The 21,923-nt window shown below is 30.6% G+C and overlaps 2 protein-coding genes across 2 annotated transcripts; both read left to right on the top strand.

Moving 5' to 3' along the window:
* The first annotated feature begins 1,989 nt into the window (after positions 1 to 1,989).
* LOC120201885 (60S ribosome subunit biogenesis protein NIP7 homolog) lies at positions 1,990 to 2,826 on the top strand. Its single transcript, XM_039202416.1, has one exon. The coding sequence runs from the start codon at positions 2,028 to 2,030 to the stop codon at positions 2,607 to 2,609; it is 582 nt and encodes a 193-aa protein (XP_039058347.1). The 5' UTR covers positions 1,990 to 2,027; the 3' UTR covers positions 2,610 to 2,826.
* A 5,871-nt stretch (positions 2,827 to 8,697) lies between these two features.
* On the top strand, positions 8,698 to 9,143 carry LOC120201886 (flowering-promoting factor 1-like protein 3). The gene has a single exon (XM_039202417.1). It carries the CDS (start codon positions 8,792 to 8,794, stop codon positions 9,128 to 9,130), a length of 339 nt encoding a protein of 112 aa, XP_039058348.1. The 5' UTR covers positions 8,698 to 8,791; the 3' UTR covers positions 9,131 to 9,143.
* The last annotated feature ends 12,780 nt before the right edge of the window (positions 9,144 to 21,923 follow it).

Below are 21,923 nucleotides of genomic sequence, written 5' to 3'. Positions count from 1 at the left end.
TAATTTTTTTCATTAAAGGATAGAGGTTTATTGATCGATTGAGAATCTTCGATGAAATAAGAATCGAATGTGAAAGTCATTTTCACGGTATGTATATATATATATTAATAAAGCTCTCCGAAGACCTTCTTAAGTTTTTTTAAACTATCGATAGAGACTTGCTTTGATACTAATTATTAGCTCGATTGATCAATTGAATAATATCAATAGTAGGTGAATTGACTCTTTTAAATTTTTATAGAAGCTATAAAAAATAAATAATTTGTACAATGATTTAGAGTGATGCAACTTCTAAACCAGATCTACATATACTAGCTTAACTATATATGCTAAATGTTTTCTCAAATTCACTAAATATGCTTACCTTTGAGGATAATATGTAACCTTACAACAACAAACCTTTAAGATTTATTCTCCAAGACCTTTACAACAATCACTCAAATAGAAATATAAATACATAAATTGAAAATAATCCTTGCAATAACTAAACGTTTGCAAAAATAAACTCTCAACCAAATAAATATTTGAGTAATTTTAACAATGATCACTAATATTCTTACAACAAGAATAAGATAATTAAGTATTAAGAATTCATTTTTACGTTGGTTATCTTCTTAAGATTGTTTCTCATAATTGTTGAGTTGCTTTGAGCTTAATTTTATATACCATCTGAAGTTATCGGTTGTGAAAAATCGTCGGGATACAAAATGATCATTATATACAAAGAAATTAAATATTTATAACATGAAAGATCGATATTTTTATGAAAGATATCAATCTTTCTTTAATAAAATATGATTGTTGTCATTCAAGGGATCGATTCATCGTGAGAAAGAATCAATATTTTTTACTACTGAAATTGTAGGAATTAATTCTTTTGAAAATGATAGATAATTTTAATCTTAAAAGCTAGAAAACTTTTTTTCAGGTGTAAAGACAAATATGGAATATTTTGAAAATTTTTAGTTAAGTTGTTGAAAAGCATTTTAAAATGATTTTTTTAGATTTTTCTTATTTTATATTATTTTTTAGATATTTAATCAAACTTAAAAATATTTTTATAAATATTTATTATATTAAGATATTATAATTCATACTTCAACATTTAATTCAGTTAACTTTTATTCTTATACTTTTCATTTAAAATTTCAATTGTAATTGACCCTAGTTGCTTCTTCTTCTTCTTATTCTTCTTCTCTTTTTTTTAGTTTTTAAACTGAGTTAATTTTTTTCTTTGATTTTGTTTAGCTAGCAACATATCAGTTTTGATGTTAGTTGTCAACTATCGATTCGTCTTTGTAGTACATTTTTTTTATCTTTGTGACAGATTTTTCGTATTTTTTATCGATCGTTTGATCGATTTTTTTATTTTATATTTTCTCAAGGTTTGATTTGATGATGCCACAACTAATCAATATGACACTTATTTGTAATCTTGTTGATCTCTCATGCTATGGACCCTCATATTAAATTTGGATATGCGATTTCGCGTTGGTGAATAGTTTCTCTTTACTCTCTGCTCTGATTTGCGGATCTCTATGGTCTTTCAATAGCTTATTTAATCTCTTTTTGTGGTTTGTTTGCTGATGCAATCGAATTTGTTCATATTTATTTTTCGTTTAAGTCTTTTTTGTTAGGTTTTTAACATTTCCATGTATAGTCCTCACACGGTTTAAAGTGGTTAGTTTAAATGTTATAAAAAAATAACCAAATTATATATTTAATCTACAATAATAATTGTAGATTCGTATTATAATGATATTAAGACTAACGATTTTTATTTAAAAAATCAATATTAATCCAAATAATATAGAGACATGCCTTAAAATTATAAAACTGAACTAAATCTAGTAGATGTTCATCAGAAAAAGATTATAGAGTTTTGGTTTTGATGCGGATCATGAATAAAAGTGGTATTGGGTCCATTTGGCCTGTTATGCGCACACACGAGATTATAATTATTATTAGCCGAAACACACAAATTCCCTACTCTAAAACCCTAGTAAAAAAATCCACAAATCTCCAAGATGAGACCCTTAGACGAGAAAGAAACCACCGTGGTGTTTGAAAAGCTGTTCAAATTCACCGGCAACAACCTGAAGAACATAGTCGAAAACCCATCTCACGAGGGCCCCGACAAAGACCCCGGCCGCTACTGCTTCCGCCTCCACAAGAACAAGGTCTACTACGTCAGCGACTCGCTGGTGAAGCGAGCCACCAACGTCGCCAGACCCAAGCTTGCGTCCATCGGAACCTGCATAGGCAGGTTCACGCACGGTGGTAACTTCCATTTGACCATCGAGTGTTTAAACCTGTTGGCTACCAACGCCAAGCACAAAGTTTGGCTGAAACCCACCTCGGAGATGTCGTTTCTCTACGCTAATCATGTTTTGAAAGGCGGTTTAGGAAGGATAACCGAGAGCATTGCGCCTGGTGATGGGGTCGTTGTTTTTTCCATGTCGGATTTGCCTTTGGGGTTTGGGGTTGCTGCTAAGAGTACTCAAGATTGTAGGAAATTGGATCCTAACGCCATTGTTGTGCTTCACCAGGCTGATATTGGGGAGTATTTGAGGATGGAGAATCAAAGTGAGCAGCTAATTGAAGAGTGAATTGGGTATTTGTTTTATCCGGTAGTTTTCAGTTTTTTTTTCTGGTTTTGAGGCTGGATTTTACTATTACTCTGGGGAGCTTGGTTCAACTTGTACCCTGTTTTTTCTTCTTCTTATTTTATGTATTTGCTGCTTCTTATGTTACCATCAATTTGGCATAAGCTTTTTGTATTAGTCTAAATTTATGAGTGAGAAATGTAAGTTTTTTCTTTTATCATTATCGTTGCAATTTGTCTGTTGATTTATCTTAGGTGAAAATATGAAAGACTCAAATTTGGATTTTCATAACATTGCTTAACATTCTGCTCGGTATGCCGTTTTTCTTCTTGCCTGAAACATATAAATACCACGGGAATAAAATTTTCTGAGCTATTCTGAATTCCAGTTTGAATCCTTTGACGTTTAAGACAAATTAATTGTTTGGCCATCATAAGTCTCACACAAGACTATGTTTTGATTTTTGTTTTCAATTGTCTATATAAATCTGCAGACCATAATTATATCTACAATCATATGTTGAAAATATGGTTTGATTTAGTTTCAGATAAAATCTTCCTACAGGTTTTGGTTTGTTAAGATTACTTTTATCTGGTTCATATTATCCCAAAGTCCAATCTGTGTAGCAGTTTTCCAATGGATTGGTTGCCGATAGATTTATTCAATGATAGACTCAGCTATTAGTGTATTCTTTGTTTGTGTATTTTCTCGTATTATATTCATGTTTGAGGTGTTTCAATATATATTGTCTTGTCTAATATTATCTTTTGTGAAACTATGAAAGATTTGACTTTGGAATTTCATTACTTTGTTTAAGTTTCAGCTTGGTGGTAGTATAGTTTTCTTATTGCTTCAAACATATGAAAACCATTAGTCAAGATTGGAAACTGTGATTGTGCGAACAATTGGTTGTCTTTTGGCTTTCGCATCAGAAGTCTCACACAAGATGATGTTTTGATCTTTGTTTTTAAATTTAGTCCATGTGAATACAACTATACGCAAGATTCATGTTAATACAATTTCAGATGAATTTTTTTCTGGAGTTTTGTTTGTTTGTTTTGCATGCATTTATGTTCTGCATGATCTTGTATACTAACATCATTACACATGATCTTGTTAAGATTAGGTTTTCTGGGTTCATCTATCTCTATACTCAAATGTTGAATGTTTAAAAGTGTTCCAATGGACCTCGATAGCAGACTCGCGAATTCGTGCATTCGTATTGTGTTCATGTACTTTTTTATATCATAAACTTGTTGAAAGGTGTCTTGTGCATGTGTGTTTGTATAACTTTTGACAAGTTCATGTATGTGTCATGTCCGCAATTACTTGTTCTATTCGATATGTTCATCCTCTGATTCATATATTTAACACAAATGTAATATATATTCACAATATTCCACGCTTAAAAGATGCAAAACAAACGCTATATTGCTTCATATGCATGCACATTAATGTAGGTTGTCATTTCCGTGAATTCTTTTTATTTGATTGTGCCATTTCATGGAATGGTCTACTTACAATGTAACTTTTACTAATTCATTTCTTTGGTTAATTATTAATATATGATGCATCTAATTCACTCGCGTTCAATAAATTATGGAATATGTTGACCTGAAATAAAATTGATATTTGGACATTTTATCAAACAAGGATAATAATCCTGTGACAATGTATGTGTATATATATAATAATCTTGTTATAAGATTTTTTATAACGTCATTCTTTTATAAATATTGTTGTACCATTTTAGTATATCAAGACTTCCAAAAAAACATCTTTGCATTCTAGGCCTAGGAAGAACATCTTTGGACATAGGGTTTTTAGAGTCTTGCATCTCTCTCGGGAAGTCATGACCTTTTTGGTAATGACTTTTGACAAAACATCTTTGCAATGTAGGCATCGAAAGAACATATTTAGACATGGAGTCTTCGAAGTCTTACATCTCTCAAGAAATCGTGATCTTTGTTATGACTTTTGACAAGCATCACGTGATTTGTCAAGTCAAAATTGATTAACAACTAGCCACATCAACTGGGTCCATCTATCTTGTCATCATATGAATGGCCATCATGGTCTTATATTTGATATGAACATTAAAATCACTATAAAATCTTTTGATCAAGACTAAAAGAAGGGAGTGGGCTTTTTTCTCTTTACTAATCACTTATTTACCTCCTTATGGAGATGGAAGACTTTGACACTGACCGATAGTCATTTTACCAATGATTGCTACTTGTTCCTTAAATTAAAAGGGATAAATCACGTATGAACAACGTGACGTGTTTGTTCTTATCAATATATATATATATATATATGAATTAATGATTGATACCACATTCCAAATGTCTTTAGTACCTTATTCTCAAAATCAATGTGAATAGCCTAATTCTATCTTATTTTAATCAAAGCTGGGCATAATCCTAGCACTATATTATATATAGATAAGCAAAGCATTCTTTATTTAAACTTTTATTTTTAATTATATTCCTAACAAATAATTATAGAGATTATACCAAAAATTCCTTTCTCTAAATACTCTAAAAAAATTCCAATTGATCTCCACACAATTCCCCATTGAAATATACAACAAAACTTTTATGGACCCAATGAGTTTATATCGCTTCATTCTTTTTAACATGAAGTTTGTGGAGAATAAGTTCATCTACATTAGAGATCATTTACTAATAAAATATTTAGTGCACTAATACTATATAATATTATTAGTAAATTAGATGATATTGTTTTATTAAAATATTTTAAAAATATATATCTATTTTTAATTTTTAATTAAGTGATAAAATCCAATTCAGTGTTGATGTATGTATTTATAGAAAGTCGATGGATCAGTATATATATATAAGTTGGAATAAGGTGGACACTTCACTTTAAGAGAGAATTTTCTTTTTTGGTATCTAAAAATTGATCACTAAGTATGTAAGTGGAATCCAGTAGCTCATTATTACTTAGAAAATTAGATCAATTCTTGCAATGGTAAGTAGGGTATATCCGATTCGGTTTGGTTCGATGTTTCAAAAAAGATAAACTAAATCATGCTTTACGTTTTTTAAAATTGAAACCGAAACCAAACGACATAAAAAAATGATTTGCAATTCTATTTGGTACAATTTAGTTTGGGTTTGCGTTTTTTTAATTGTTCATTACTTTTCAAACTCAACATTCAAAGAAAGCAAACTTAAAGCTTAAATCGAGTGCAAAAATACAATTTTAAATTCATAAAAATATTATTAGTTTTAAGATCTAATTTATTTAAGTTTATCTTATTAAAAATTCAAAATAAATTTGTTTTAAATAATTATTTTTTTAATTCAATTTGATTTGAAATAAACGAATTTTATATTCAAAACTAAAATCAAATAAAATTATATTTTTAAACCAAATCAAAATTAAATCACAAAATTAAAAACTTGAATCAAATTGAACCATATAATTCGGTTTAGATCGATTTGTTCGGTTTCATTGTTCAACCCTAATGGTATCATCTTGGAACCTTAGCTTCAAAAATATAATAAAAAGATAAGTATCAATGTTTGGTTTTATATTTCATATTTTCATTTATTAATATTGTATAATATAATAGAGAATAATATAAGTGAATAAAACAATATTATCTCATTATTATTTTTATATAAATACATATAAAAACGGCATATTTATGAAAGCTATATTCATATATTTCAAAGAGAACATTAAACATTCAATAATAACATATTCTGTGAATCAAGAAACATTAAACTAATTAAGGTATAGAGATTCAAGAATATATACGTATTTTTTAGTCAAAAAAAGAATTTATACGTATTTATATTTATATAGGATGATGTTAAAGGGATCGATTTCTGGTTATTAACACCCGGAATCCAAGACAATTCATAGTGACGATAAGACGTTAATAGTAATTTTTGCATGTGTTTTACGATAAAGAAGAAAAACCCGAGAGCATGGGGAATATGATTAGGAGATCTTGGTCACGTGAAATGAGAATGGCAATGTCCGCTTTTGATGAAGTTAGGTCTCCGTTCATCGTAAACAAGGAGAAACTAAGAAACTTACGCAGAATTTTATTAAAAATACATATTTCTAAAATTTTAAGAAGAGACAAATTTATAAAGTTTCAAAGGAATAAAATAGATTTTTAATAAAAAAATATATATAAAAATCTAAAATATATAACTATTTTAAATTTTTAGAAAATGATTATCTTCAACTATCCCTCGGCCCACATCAATTACACTTACTGGTTTATTCCTAAAAATTTTGATATATGACAACTCAATCTTAATAGGAGCACAAACCAAGTGGTCTTAGTGGTAAAAGAATTGTCATTATTCCTTGAAGACCCGGGTTCGAACACTATAGATGACAAGGGTGTGAGTGATCAATATCGAAAGATTAAGAGTTATTTATAAACAAATATTATCATGTACTTACCCCAAATTAACCAAATAAACAATAGTAATTGGTAATGTTGCTTTAATTAATTACATAAAACAATTTAGTTTTTATGAACTAATTTATTTGTTTAACGATTTAAATAAAGATTAATTATTGTAGACTTAGATGATATGAAAGAAGTGCATAGGTCTTAAATTTGTATATGAGAATTTTGACCAAATGTATAATAAAATATGTAAATTTTAGGGTAGATTATTCAAATGACTATTTAATTATGGGGTTGGTATCGATATGACAATCATATTTTTAATTGTAACAATATGACTACATAATTATTTGAGTGGTTTCAATGTAGTCACTCACCATTAAAAATAGGTGGCATAGTTGACGACTGTTATTGGCTAACGGTGAGTCAAAGGTCCACATAAGCTAAACAATCTGTTTTTTACGGCAAGTGGCTACATTGAAACCACATAAATAATTATGTGATCATATTGCAACAATTAAAAATATGATAGTCATATCGACATAAATCCACAAGTCATATCGACACCAATCCATAATTAAGTGATCATTTAAGTTTTTTACCCTAAATTTTAACTTGATGCAATCGTATACAATTTTCACACATCATTTGTCATTACATTCAACTTGCAATGCCTCTATAAATGATGGTTTTGGAAATATTTAGGAGAAAATAGTAACAAAAAAAAAACAGTTAGGCCAAAGTTAGGAAAACCCCACAAAACTTCTCCCATTTCCCAACCATTCCCACAATTTAGAATTTTTTTTCTTTTCATTTTGGTCCCATTTCATTCCTTACAATCTTCACAAAACCCATTCTCACACTCACTTTCCCTTTGCTGAAATCTTCTAATTCCATTTACGTCGTTATGATCAAGGTTATATTTTTTTATTAGTCTAGAATCATTATAAGGTAATATTTGTTCATAATTTTTTTTAGCTATTAACAACGCACACACTCTCTGTAAACGTAGTTGTTCGAACTCATGACCTCTAGAGAAAACAACACTAAAAGTATGTATATAAATCTCATGTATAATTGAACATGTGACTTCTCTCTTTTTCTGAAAACCTTCCATTCTAATACCATTGTTTATCCTCTTCCATTTTATAGTCGCATAACTCTCCACATAAATGAAAAGGGATGAATAGTCAATAACCATATATATATATAAATGGATATTCATTTGTTTAATATGTAATACATATATAAAGTCATATTCGTTTAGGTTTCTGTAGAACTAGTCTCACACAACCCCAATTATATTTCTCTACAAAAACAAAGACAGAGATTCCCATTGTGGGGTTTATTTAAAAGACTTGCCAAAAAGAAATATGATTCCTTTCAATCCTCTTATGCCCACATTGTTTGTACAATTTGGGTGTCTCTAGTAACTTCGATTCAGATTATTTGATTATAATATGATATTATGATTGTTATTTTATAATTTATTTTTTATCGTAAATATTTATTATATTTAATCATGATAATCTATACCGACCGTACTTTAAATTTATACCGTAATTTTTTTTTATCATGAATATGATATTATGATTCCTTACTTTGGACCTACCTAACTATGACTAAACATCCCTATTTCATCCCTCAAGCCACCCTATATATATACCCTACAATCCCATCAACCCATGTACCCCATCTCCAAGAGCTAGCTTTGCTTTAGGCCACTATCGTCTTCTCTTTGGCTCCATCCATTAGTTTCAAGTTTTCTTCTTAGGCAACAACAATGTCCGGCGTTTGGGTTTTCAAGAATGGTGTGGTTCGTTTGGTCGAGAACCCGGGGACCGAGTCATTGGACAGGAGCCGACAAGGTTCCAACACCCGCAACAAAGTGCTTGTACACACTCCTTCCAACGAAGTGATCACTTCCTACGCGGTGCTCGAGCGCAAGCTATGGTCTCTCGGATGGGAAAGATACTATGACGACCCTGATCTCCTCCAATTCCACAAAAGATCGACCGTGCATTTGATCTCTCTCCCTAAAGATTTCAACAAGTTCAAGTCGATTCACATGTACAATATCGTTGTAAAAAACCGGAATGTGTTTGAAGTTAGAGATATGTAACAACACTAATTTGCATGCTATTGACCATCTTGATTTCTTCTTCTTTCCTTACATTTGGGTATGTAATGATGGATTTATTTTCGATTTTGGTATTTCTTTGTAAAATATACATGTTCTATAAAATTAATTATAAAACATGTAAATCATGTTCTATAAAATTAATTATAGTATACCAAACTTTTGTGAAAAATGATTTACAAAATATGATCAAAACACCGTAAATAGTTTTCAAAAAATATTTTCCAGAAAATGTAATTTATTTACGTAAAACAGTTTTCATGTAATTCATTTTACATAAAGCAGTTTTCAGGTTATCCATTTTCTGTAAAAAAAAAATCAGAAAACCAATTATAGTCTATAAAACAAACCCTAATTGTAATTGGAAATCTCATCAAAACAGTAATTTTTAGGTTAGATAGAATAGCATTTCAAGTTGAAATAAAAAATATTATCCTTTTCATAACATGTTTGATTGTAATCGAAATTATTATAAATTATATAATTTTTCGATTATAAACCCTAAACTTTATCTAATGTAAGTTTTTCATTGTAACCAAAAAATTATAAATTGTATAATCGTTTACATTAAATAAGATAACATGTTAATATGATTATTAAATATCAAAAGAAATAATACAAGAAAACAACGTAACTTTGATTAAAAAAATAGATAAACTGCACATATCAAGTGGTTAAGGGACTTGTTGTTATCCCTTGAGGTTTTAGGTTCGATCACCGCATATGTCAGGAGTATGAACGTTCATTATCAAATGATTGAGAGTATTTAGATAGATATTGCTTTGTTACACACCTCAGATTTATAAAAAAAATACAAACTAATTAAAAGGAGATTGATCTTCATGGGAAGGGTGAAAAAACTTTGTTGATGAAATGACAATTTCGAGGGACCAAGGGAAATAGGGGCAGAAAATTAGATATTACTTCCCAAGTTTTAGGAGCATGTTCTTTAAGACTTGGTCCTAAATTTAGATACACACTTGTGTGGAAATGAGCTTTTATTATTGCAGAGAAAAGCTCATAATAAAAGCTTCTTTTTATAGAGAGATCTTGTTTCTTAGTTTGAGTTATGGGAGATTGGAAAGCTCATTCCGCCAGTGGACGGAGGAATCGCAATTATAATATTTTTATATTTGTATTTGATTTAAGAGTCGTATTTATTTCTTTTAATAATATTATCTTTAATTTTTTTATAAAATATATAATACGTCCTATTCTTTTATTAAATACTTGTTATATATAATAAAAATTTTAAATTTTACAAATAAATATTAATAAAAACCCATCGCTTATATTTAATTAGCTTTCTAAAAGATGAAGGTTTTTTTTTTAAAAAAAAAGGAAATTGATGAAAAAGATTTTAAAAAATCTAATCCTATCAAATAATATCTTACAAAAGTAGATGGAAGTGTCAGAAAAGAACATGATGCGAAGAGAAAAGCTGCTTCTTTGTTATCCTATCCGTAACCTGCATGGGTCAACGGCATGAAATGAGAGAGACCTAACGACTTATAAAGTTTATTGGGAGAGTATTTGTTCACGAAAAAAAATATTATTAAAGAGAATAATTTTTTTAAAGTTATATTTTTAAGTTTGGTTTGAGAAAAAAATTATTATAATGAAATAATATTTTTTTAATAGTAGTATTTTTTGTTAAAATAGTGGGAATGATAATATCTTTAAATATTTAAGTATTAGACAATTCTCACCATTTTGAATAATAATATTCATAGATTAATGAATTCTTTTTATAATAATCCTTTTCAATCCTTATTTTGTGTATTTTACTCAAAATTATAAATATAATGATAATATATGAAGAGTTTAATTTAGTAAAATATTAATTATTTATAATTTTATGAGGTAAAAATTAATATGATTGTAAAAATATAATTGTTTAAAATAATATCTAACTTTAAGTATTAAAAAATAGATTTTATACATTAAAAATAATATTTTTTCACTCGAGATCATAATATTAATTTTTTCATATTATATTATATTTCAATATACAATATGATGCTTATGAAAATTATTTAAAAATATAAGTTTAATACACTAATTATATATTACATATATTTTTCTCAAATGTTGGATAATATAATGATTAAAATATTTCTATGAATTTTCATTCAAATATTTATAATTTAATATTAAAATTTTAACTTTTTTAATAATATACATATCACAATCATAATTGGGTAAAATATACAGTCAAATAATTTTATATTAGTCTAACCAAACATTGTAATTTTACATTCCTTATAAACAAATCAAACAAGGTAATACAACATTCTCATAGTAATGTTGCATCCCAGTAATATTATTCTCAAAGGTAATCTTACTTTCCGTGAACGAAACGCCCCTTAGGGTTTTAGTCCATGGTGAACTTATATGTTAGGAGAATAAATTTTTAAAATTTTATGAAAGAACAAATTTATAAAACTTTAGGGATGAAAATATATTATCAATTAAAAATATAAAAAGATATCTAAAATATATACTAATTTAAAATTTTCAAGTGAGACGACTACTCTACCCGTCCCTCATTGGATCCATTATTGGGTTTAACCCATACATTTTTTCTTGTCTTTCATATTAACATATTACACATGACCATTCATATTAAAATATTTTGTATCAATTATATTTAGGGATGATTAGTCGATTCAAAATATATTTTAAAGTTGATGTTTAAATTAAAATGTAATTATTATAATTTTATGATACATGTTGATTCCATTTTAAATGACTCTTCTTAAATATATACAATATGCACACATATTTTTATGGCATTTTTTTACCTGTGTAAGTAAGATTTTGAGGACAAAGTGTTGATGATAGTATAAGTAGCCAAGGATGAGAAGAAATAATTTGTAATTAGTTACAATTAGATGACCAAAATAAATAAAATGTAAAGTTGAAAGATTAAAATGCAAAAACAATATTGTAAAAAATAAGAATTTAAGTTATATAAGTATTATATAGTGGTATAGGAATATGTGGTTCAAAATTATTTCAAATGGACTTATAACAAAGGACAATTTGAAGAAACGAAGAACCCCTAAGAGAGACTAAATTACAAAAAGAGGAAAAAAAAAATCTATATATGTATTCTATAGTGATTGAGGGGTGCGTGGTTAAAATTTGATCAAATAAACTTAAAACGAAAGTGAAATTAAAAAAAAATACAAAAAATTGATACACAATTGAAATACTAAATTGTAAAAAAGAGAATTTGTTGTCAAAAAATGAATTAAAACTATATATGTATTCTACAATGGTTGAGGGACATGTGGTTAAGATTTAGCTAAAATAAACTTAAGACAAAATAAATTAAAGAAACAATGAAATTAAGAACCAAATTATAATACAATCAAATTATTTGACTAAATATTAAAAAACTTTATTTTGATTTTTGATTTTTTTTTCAAACTTTTAAATCCAAACTTGACTCAAATGATAGCTCCGTAAAAAAGATATATTTAGGGTCTTTTCACTTAAGTTATGGATTGTCTTAAGGCACATATAGATTCATATAGATGCATTTATGAGCATATAATTGCATTTGGTGGTTTATGTTTGTCGTGACATTTTATTTTTTAAATGGTGCTATTTTACGGGGAAGATTGTATTTTCCTGATGATGTGCAGGTTGATGAAGCAAAGGGTGAGCATGGAGAATTGCCGTAGCATTCCTAGATGATAAGCAAAGGAGAATTGCCAAGGCAATTTGGGATTACTCATATGCGCAGAAAAAGACAAAAATGAAGAAGATATTTTTATGGGAGCTGCCAGCTGTCCAGCACTCACGTGTTTTCTGCTGCTAACCACCAATGAAGGGACCACTGCCACCTTTGTACCCATTTTCACCTGAGGGAAATATACCCTAGGATACTATATGAATTTTTGCACTAAAACCTAGAACATTCTCATATTATAACCAGAAAAGGTGGCCACAAAAATTAGGGGATGATTCTTTAGAGGGAAAGAGTGAGCTAAGCAAGAAGCGGCTGAAAGTTCTCAACTTTCTTTCCCCTTTCATCTTTTCAAAGGGTTCCTCTATAGCCAAGATCGAGAGAGTGACGAGCTAGACATCCGAGACGAGCTAGTACGCTAAGCTGTCGTTCATGCTGGTCCGAGGAGCAACCGGCAGCGAGCATTGGGAGTTTCCTCCACCCCTATGCTTTCATTTTCATTCAAATATTTAGGTTTTATGGTTTGAATTATTTTTTGGATATTTTGAACTCCACCATGAACTAAACCTTATGTGGTGTGGGTTTTATGGATGATTAAGTATTTGCTTTAATGAATGGTTTATACTTTTATGTTCATTGTTTTGAATTACTTAAGATTGTAGGAGGCATGAGAGTAACAATTTCTTAAGTATATTACTTAGTGTTCAAAAGAAACTAAGTTAAAGATCCTTAGTGTTCGAGAGAAACTAGGGGAAGATCAACATGAACAATGGGTTATAGCGGATAACTAGAGCCTAATCCAACATTAGTGTTATAGAGAAACTAAGGTATGATTTCAACGATTAATAAGAGTTAGCTTTTTCGATAGGTTAGATATTGTTGCTCAGGCCGAGAGGATTTTTCGTGGCATTATTGTCTGTCAGGTTCCATGACTAGAGATAGCATAGGAGCACTCTTAATGAACTCTGTTGAGCAAGTGAACCATAGAAGTTTAGACCATTCTAAATGACAAGGATTAGGATTCCTTAGTAACCCCACCATTCATTCTCATAATAGCTTGTTGTGTGAGGATTATTAAGTTTACTTATTTTCGAATTCTCAACTCGTTTTGCTTTGACATTTTCAGTTATTTTTATTTTAAGAACATCTCCAATTGCCACAACATTTCCATTTACTACATTGTCACATTGCCATCACATTTCCACAATATCATTAAATCCACATCCGCACACATTCCACTTTTTCATAAGATTCTCATTCGTGCATACTACTACACTAACTATACTTAGATTATTTAGTATTTGTGTTTTAACTTAACTTGCAATTTCCTCCAATCCTCGTGGGAACGATACTCACTCTTTATTATTTGTGTGATTGTGTATACTTGCACATATTTTGCGTCCAATTTATAGTACTCACAACACGCAACATCGAACTTAAAATCTAAAACAAAATTTTGAATTAACATAAATAACTCAAAAAATTAAATTAAATCAAATTTTACCGTCCTAGATTTTTTTAAATCTAGATTATGAGTACGCATTAATGTGTTGACTTTTTAATCCAAATTATGAGTATTCATCAATCTGTTGACTTTTAGATCCAAATTACGAGTACTCATCAATCCGTTTTTATATATAGTTTTTATAAAGGTTTGATACAAAAAAAAAGTTTACACTCTTTTCGTTTAGGTGTCTAGTTTTTCCCTGATCAATTCAGTTGCCTAATATTTTTAATGTTATAATTTTAGATGCCTCAATCGTAACAGACATTAAATTTCGTCGCTAAGTGATACGTGTCACATTCAAGTGATTTTGAAAAAATTTATTTAAAAAAACTTAAATTATATTTTTTTAAAACCCTTAGTTTTTATAAAATTGCAAAAAAAACCTAAATCCCTAAAATATCTAATCTTATTCCTAACCTTACCATCGTTATTGTTGGCCACAACTGCAGTTACCTTCGCCACCCTTGACATCTCTCTTGTCGTTCGTTGTCGTTGTTGTTGTCGCATCACATAGGTATCGTGATTTTCAAGCTTTGATTTGTAGAATGTTCATTGGGTTTATGGGTTATCAATTGTCGTGTTTAATTGTTTGTAGGGTAGAGGTTTCTTCGACGGTAACGACGATAAATTACAGGGAAAAGCATGGGTATAATAACAGAAATTAGGATTTTCAAAATTTTGAGTTTTTTATATTTGAGAAATTTTTGGGGTTTTTTTATTATATATAAATATATAATTTTAATTTTTTAAAAGAACATATATAAAATTTTAAAATTTCATGAAGGCGACATGTACCATTTAATGACAGAATTTTACAATTGTGATGATCTAACCACCTAAAAATGTAGCATTGATAAACACTTAAATAAAAATAATAATTTAAACAATTATTTATATATTACGCGTTTTATAAAATACAAAAGAGAATATCTCACCCGACAGTTGGATGTACGAACAATTGAAATTAACTCCTAATCCAAAGCGTGTATTCATTTTATATGGGTAAATTACAAATTTGGTAACTGAAATTTATTCTCTCTCCTATTTTACTCATTGTACTTTAAATCTTTTCAATTTTCTCATCAAACTTAATATATTATGTTTTTTTGTCACTCATCCATTAAATAGTTAACGGCGTTAAAATGAGTTGTTATATAAATGCAAAATGACATCGTTTTGTTGAAATTTTTTTTTTCTAAAATAGCATCGTTTTTAATGTCGTTAAATATTTAACGGTGGAGTGGTCAAAATTTGAGAGAGAGTAAAATTCAGAGACAAAAAAACCCAATGTATTAAGTTCGATGAGGAAATTAAAAAGTTTTAAAGTTTAATGAGCAAAATAGGAGAGAAAATAAAGTTCAATGATGAAATTTGTAATTTACCAATTTTATAGTCATAATATTTTTTATTTTAATATCTTAACCCAAACTCAAACATGAATAATGGAGTTTGATGAACATGTAATCGAGTTAATACTTTTACTAAGTGGACAAGCCTGAACAGATCAATTAAATCAACTTCTTACTTCTTTTATCTCATGAAGAACGCTCCAGCAAGATAAACCTAGAAATATAATCAAACTACTTTACCAAAAGAATCAAATCTATATCATAGTTAAAAACTTCCTTCAGTTTCATGGATACTTAGATACGATCTCATCCTTGAAAATATTAAATTATCACATAGTTTAAATATTATCTTTGCATTTTATATTAATGATTTAATTTTATACCATTGAGATTTTATAATTTTATATCCCTTAAATTTTTAATATAACTTTCCAAGTTCGTGCTCTTTAACATAAAATTCAACGTCTGTATTTGTAGTTTGTGCTCTTATCTATAGGCTTATAAATGAACCGAACGTTCAGTAAATCGTTCATGAACCGTATGGCGGAAAGTTTGTTTATGTTCGTTTATTTATTAAATGAACGAACATGAACAATATTTTGCGTTCGTTTAATTAAATGAACGAACACGAACAAATGGTTCGTTCGTTCATTTACGTTCGTGTATGTTCGTTTATGTTCGTTCGTTTATGTTCGTTCATTTATGTTCATTTATGTTCGTTCATTTATGTTCATTTATGTTCGAACAGATGACAAGTTGAATATGTTACGAAGATTATTGAAGTTGTTTGGATTTCAAGAAGATTGTTTGTTGAACAAATTAACTTTAAGACTTTATTTTGTTCATATAGCTTATTTATGATTTATGTATGTTTTTGTCGTATTCGAACAAATTAACTCTAAAGTTGCAGGTTATATTAAAGAATTTTAAGTTGTTATTCTTATTGTTTACTTTTTTTGACATTCATTTGTTGTGTTCGAATAAGTTTTTTTGTGTGTGTTTGTGTTGTTCGTTTATGTTCGTTCGTTTGTGTTCGTTTATGTTCGTTTATCATTTAAATGAACGAACATGATCTTAAATGAATGAACATGAACGAATATGAACAAGCTATACTCCTTAATGAACGAATATGAACAAGCTATATTCCTTAATGAATGAACATGAACAAAAACTTTTTTGTTCATTTATGTTCGTGTTCGTTTATTTATTAAATGAACGAACATAAACATACCTCCGTTCGCGTGCGTTCGGTTCATTTACAGGCCTACTTATCTATCACACTTGGACCATTCTACACACTATATCTTCAAGTGTTGGCACATAAGGTGGATTAACGACAAGATGGTCTATTGAACCACACAAACCGTTATCCAGCCTAAATGCGATGTTGGTATTTAACAACTCCGCATGAACTCATTGTGCTTCTATTGTTTCCCGAGTCGCTCTAGTAGCAGGATTGATGTCGGTGGCAATAAACTGTCCCATTGGCATCATCCCCCGACATAAGCATTAAAGAAGTAATAACTATTGGTAATGCTCAATCCCACATAGTATTGAAAACACTATTGGAAATGGGTATTTATAGTATGGAATTCCCACTACCTTGTTGAGTGAAAGAGAACAAGGGGGACTCTTGCGCACCGCTGCCGCCGACGTCTATCTCGGCTCGGCTCGGCTCGGCTCGGCTCTGCTCGTGGTCGTGATCATGGTCGTGGTCGTGGTAATACGTGTCTTCGAAACGTCCGCGCGGATACTATCTTTTTAGAGAAAATTCTTGAGGAATTTAATGTTGATTATGTTGGGAAAAAGGTTTTAAGCAATGGTTTATTTGTCATAGAAACTCAATTTAATGAAAATAAAGCTACCACTTCTGCTTATATTGTTGAATCCATTGATATGTGGCGTGCTAGATTAGGACACGTGAATATTCATGCTTTAAAGAAATTGATAAATATGAATGTTCTGCCTAAACTAGACACAACTAGCTTTAACAAATGTGAAATTTGTGTAGAAGCTAAGCATACTATACCTCACTTTAAGATTGTTTCTAATAGAAAGACTAAGCTGTTAGAACTTATTCATACTGATCTAGCAGATTTTAGAAACACTGAAAGTAAAGGAGGAAAACACTACTACATAAATTTTGTAGATGATTATTCAAGATATACAAAAGTTTATCTCCTAAGGACTAAAGATGAAGCTGAAAACTTCTTTCTTATTTATAAGGCAGAAGTTGAAAATCAGTTAGATAAGAGAATCAAACGGGTTAGATCTGATAGAGGTGGTGAATATGGATCTAATTTCTTAAAAGATATTTGTGAAAAGAATGGCATAATTCATGAAACTTCAGCCCCCTATTTTCCTCAACAGAATGGTATAGCTGAAAGGAAAAATAGAACTTTAAAAGAGATGATGAATTATTTACTAATAAGTTTAGGGTTATCTGATAACATGTGGGGGGAAGCCAATTTATCGTCAACTCATATCTTGAACTGAATTCCTCATAAGAAATTAGATTCTACCCCATATGAATTGTGGAAAGGATACGCTCCTAATTTATAATATCTGAAAGTGTGGGGGTGTCTGGCTAAAGTGGGTTTGCCAGACTTTAAGAAGTCCACCATTGGACCTAAAACCGTTGATGCAGTGTTTATAGGGTATGCTACGAATAGTGTTGCATACATATTCATGCTTTTACAAGATTATTCTATTTGTGAGTCAAGAGATGATGTTTTCTTTGAAAATACCTTTCCTTTAAAGGAACCAAGATTAAATGTCGAAACACAAATAGAATAGATTCCATCAACTTCTTCTAGTAATCCTGCTAGGTCTTCTGAACAAATTGATTTTGAGCCTAGAAGAAGTAAAAGGCAAAGAGTTGAAACCTCTTTTGGACCAGACTTTATTACTTCCTTTATTTCTGAGATAAATGATTTAGACTCCATTTCAGATCCTATAGCTCAAATTTTTCTGTTAGATGAGGATCCTAAAACTTTTGAAGAAGCTATAAGATCTATTGATGCTAGTTTTTGGAAAAGCGTTGTTAATGATGAACTAGAATCGATAATGTCTAATCATACTTGGGAATTAGTTGACTTGCCTAAGGGATTTAAACCAATCTCCAACAAATGGGTCTTTCGAAAGAAACTAAGGCCAGATGGTTCGATTCAGCGGTACAAGGCAAGGTTAGTCGTCAAAGGGTTTACTCAAAGGTTTGGTTTAGACTACTTTGATACATACTCTCCCGTTACAAAAATCTCAACGATTCGTACATTATTTGCGCTAGCCTCTATTCATAAGTTACATGTACATCAAATGGATGTTAAGACTGCTTTCTTGAATGGGGATCTAGATGAGGAGATTTATATGGAGCATCCACTAGGTTTTAAAGCACCTGGTATGGAAGGGAAAGTCTGTAGACTTAAAAAGTCACTTTATGGACTTAAGCATGCTCCTAAACAAAGATATGAGAAATTCCATAAAACTATTCTTAGTTTTGGTTTTGTTGTGAATGGTTCGGATGCTTGTGTGTATTCGAAGATGTTTGACACTGAATATGTCATCATAAGCCTGTATGTTGATGACATGGTGATTTTCAGTTCTAACATCGAGTCCATTAACAAAGTTAAGAGTTTCTTGTCCACTAAGTTTGAGATGACATATTTGGGAGAAGTTGATGTAATCTTAGGAGTCAGAGTTACCAAAACTGAAAAGGGATTTTCTTTAATTCAAGCACATTATATAGAGAAAGTGCTAAAGAAATTTGACAGTTTTGATGTCGTCCCTATTCGAACTCCTTATGACCCTAGCATAAATCTTGTTAAGAATAAAGGAAGTAGCGTTTCCCAAACTGAATATGCTAAATTAATCGGAAGCTTAATGTTCTTAATGAACTGTACTCGGCCTGATATTTCTTATGTTGTGAGTAGACTGAGTAGTTATACTCATAATCCTAGTGGTGAACACTGGATTGCTCTTAAACGCTTACTGAAGTATCTTAAGAATACTTTGGATTGGAAACTTGAGTTCGTTGGCTTTCCTGCGGTACTGGAAGGATATTGTGATGCCAACTGGGTTTCTGATAATGATGAGGTAAGCTCTACGAGCGGGTATGTTTTTACTTTGGGTGGAGCAACAATCTCGTGGAAATCATCAAAGCAGACTTGTATTGCTCGTTCTACCATGGAGTCAGAGTTTATAGCTCTTGACCTAGCTGGGCAAGAAGCCGAGTGGCTCAGAAGCTTGTTAGCAGATATTCCATTGTGGGGAAGACCGACTCCTCCGGTTTCATTATTGTGTGATTCACAAGCTGCGATATGTGTGGCTAAGAACCAAGCTTACAATGGTAAGAAAAGACAAATTTGCATAAGACATGAATCTGTTAGACACTTAATAAAGAATGGAGTGCTCTCTTTAGAGTATGTGAAGTCGGAAAGGAACCTAGTAGATCCACTTACCAAAGGGTTAAGTCGGAAACTGGTCCTAGATTCGTCGAGGGGGATGGGTCTAAAGCCCATTGGTTGAGGAATTCATGGTGGATACCCAACTTAGTTATCTAAGTTTCATGTGGTCAAACGAAACCATGTAAAGACTCATAGTGCACATTCCTACTGCCTATCCTTATGACGAATAATGTGCATGCCCAGGATGAGCTTAAGTGCTCTTAATAAATTCATAGCCCAGGCTTTGGGTGGTCTTAGTGAGAAAGACTTGATGAATTTACCGATTTTGGCTGAATATCTATTCTTAATAAGTTCATAACCTAGAGTGAGTGGGTAGGAAATGATGAACTTACTGACAGAAAGGTTGAGTTTGTTAAACTCTTAATAAATTCAAATCCAAGTATTTGGATGGTTCTAGTGAGAAGGACTTATTGAATGTACCGATAAATGAGGTTGAATATTTATTCTTAATGACTTCTTAGCCCAGAGTTTGGGTGGTTCATTTATAATGAACTTGAAGAAAGTCACCATACCCTTTGTGAGGTTGAGCTATTATAAAAGCTCTTAATTATTTCATATCCCTTTTAAGGGTGGTTTATGTTGAGATAAACTTGATGAAATAACCTATGTAAGTGAGAAAGGTTAGCCGCCTTCTATGAAAAATGTTGGGCCATTTTTCTAGCACACTTACTAGAATCCTGAGGTAAGATGGCCAAATATATACTTTTGTGTATATATATCTTACACATCGAGGACTCAGGTGGATGAAGGGGTTAGTTGTGTGTTATGAGTTTACCCCCATCTTAGAAAGTTCCAGACTAGTTTCACTTATCTAAGAGAATGATTGCTCATCATCACTATGTACTAGTTCCAGATACGTTCACTAGTGCTTAAGCAACTAATCTCGCTATTGCTCTTCTGGAAAGTTTGTTTTCGAGTTTCAGAAGAATTCTTTCGCATTAGTGGGGGAATGTTGGTAATGCCCAATCCCACATAGTATTGGAAACACTATTGGGAATGGGTATTTATAGTATGGAATTCCCACTACCTTGTTCAGTGAAAGAGAACAAGGGGGACTCTCGCACACTGCCGATGTCCGTCTCATCTCGGCTCGGTTCGGCACGACAAGACACGACACGGCTCGGCTCGGCTCGTGGTAATATGTGTCTTCGATACGTCCGCGCGGATACTATCGTTTTAGAGAAAATTCTCGAGGAATTTCTCTTTGAAAGAAACAAATAGAAAAATGTGAAAGATTTCAACTGATATTTATAGGCTGCTGAGGACTGTTTAAATTCAAATGATAACAGCTGGTTTATGAGAGTTATCATAAATTAAACAGCTTTTCCTAAATTAAATAAAAAACGTTAAGATGTATCTGGACTGATTTCCAGCTTTTTACAGAGGAGACAAGCTGTTAATATCAGGAGTTACAGGAGTTATTTGATTTAATTCCATGGGTTACATGATATAATTTCAGGAGTTATAACAGCTGAACAATGATGCAATAAACCTGGACTATTTTTGAGTTAGGTTCATCTAGACGTTTCAACTGTTACAAATGAAGATATTTAATCCTGAAATTTTATGGATGATTTTAACCCTATTTCTAGCCTATAAATAGAGGGCTATATTCAGCTTCTCAACTCACTCTCAACATTCACAATTCACTCTCAAAGTGTTTTATGCAATTATTCTTTCTGTGTTTTCCGATAAGAATAGCAATACCATCGGTAGTCCACTCTGATTTCGGGTGTACGAATTCGGAGTGACCGTTTTA

This window comes from Hibiscus syriacus, unplaced genomic scaffold (assembly GCF_006381635.1).
Source record: "Hibiscus syriacus cultivar Baekdansim isolate YM2019G1 unplaced genomic scaffold, ASM638163v2 tig00008013_pilon, whole genome shotgun sequence".
NCBI lineage: Eukaryota > Viridiplantae > Streptophyta > Magnoliopsida > Malvales > Malvaceae > Hibiscus > Hibiscus syriacus.
The sequence above is the reverse complement of the archived record's forward strand: the minus strand, read 5'-3'. Positions and strand labels throughout refer to the sequence as shown.

What these genes read in the sequence shown, in the direction of transcription:
- LOC120201886 (XM_039202417.1), top strand. Translation starts at nt 8,792, where the DNA reads ATGTCCGGCGTTTGGGTTTTCAAGAATGGTGTGGTTCGTTTGGTCGAG.
- LOC120201885 (XM_039202416.1), top strand. Translation starts at nt 2,028, where the DNA reads ATGAGACCCTTAGACGAGAAAGAAACCACCGTGGTGTTTGAAAAGCTG.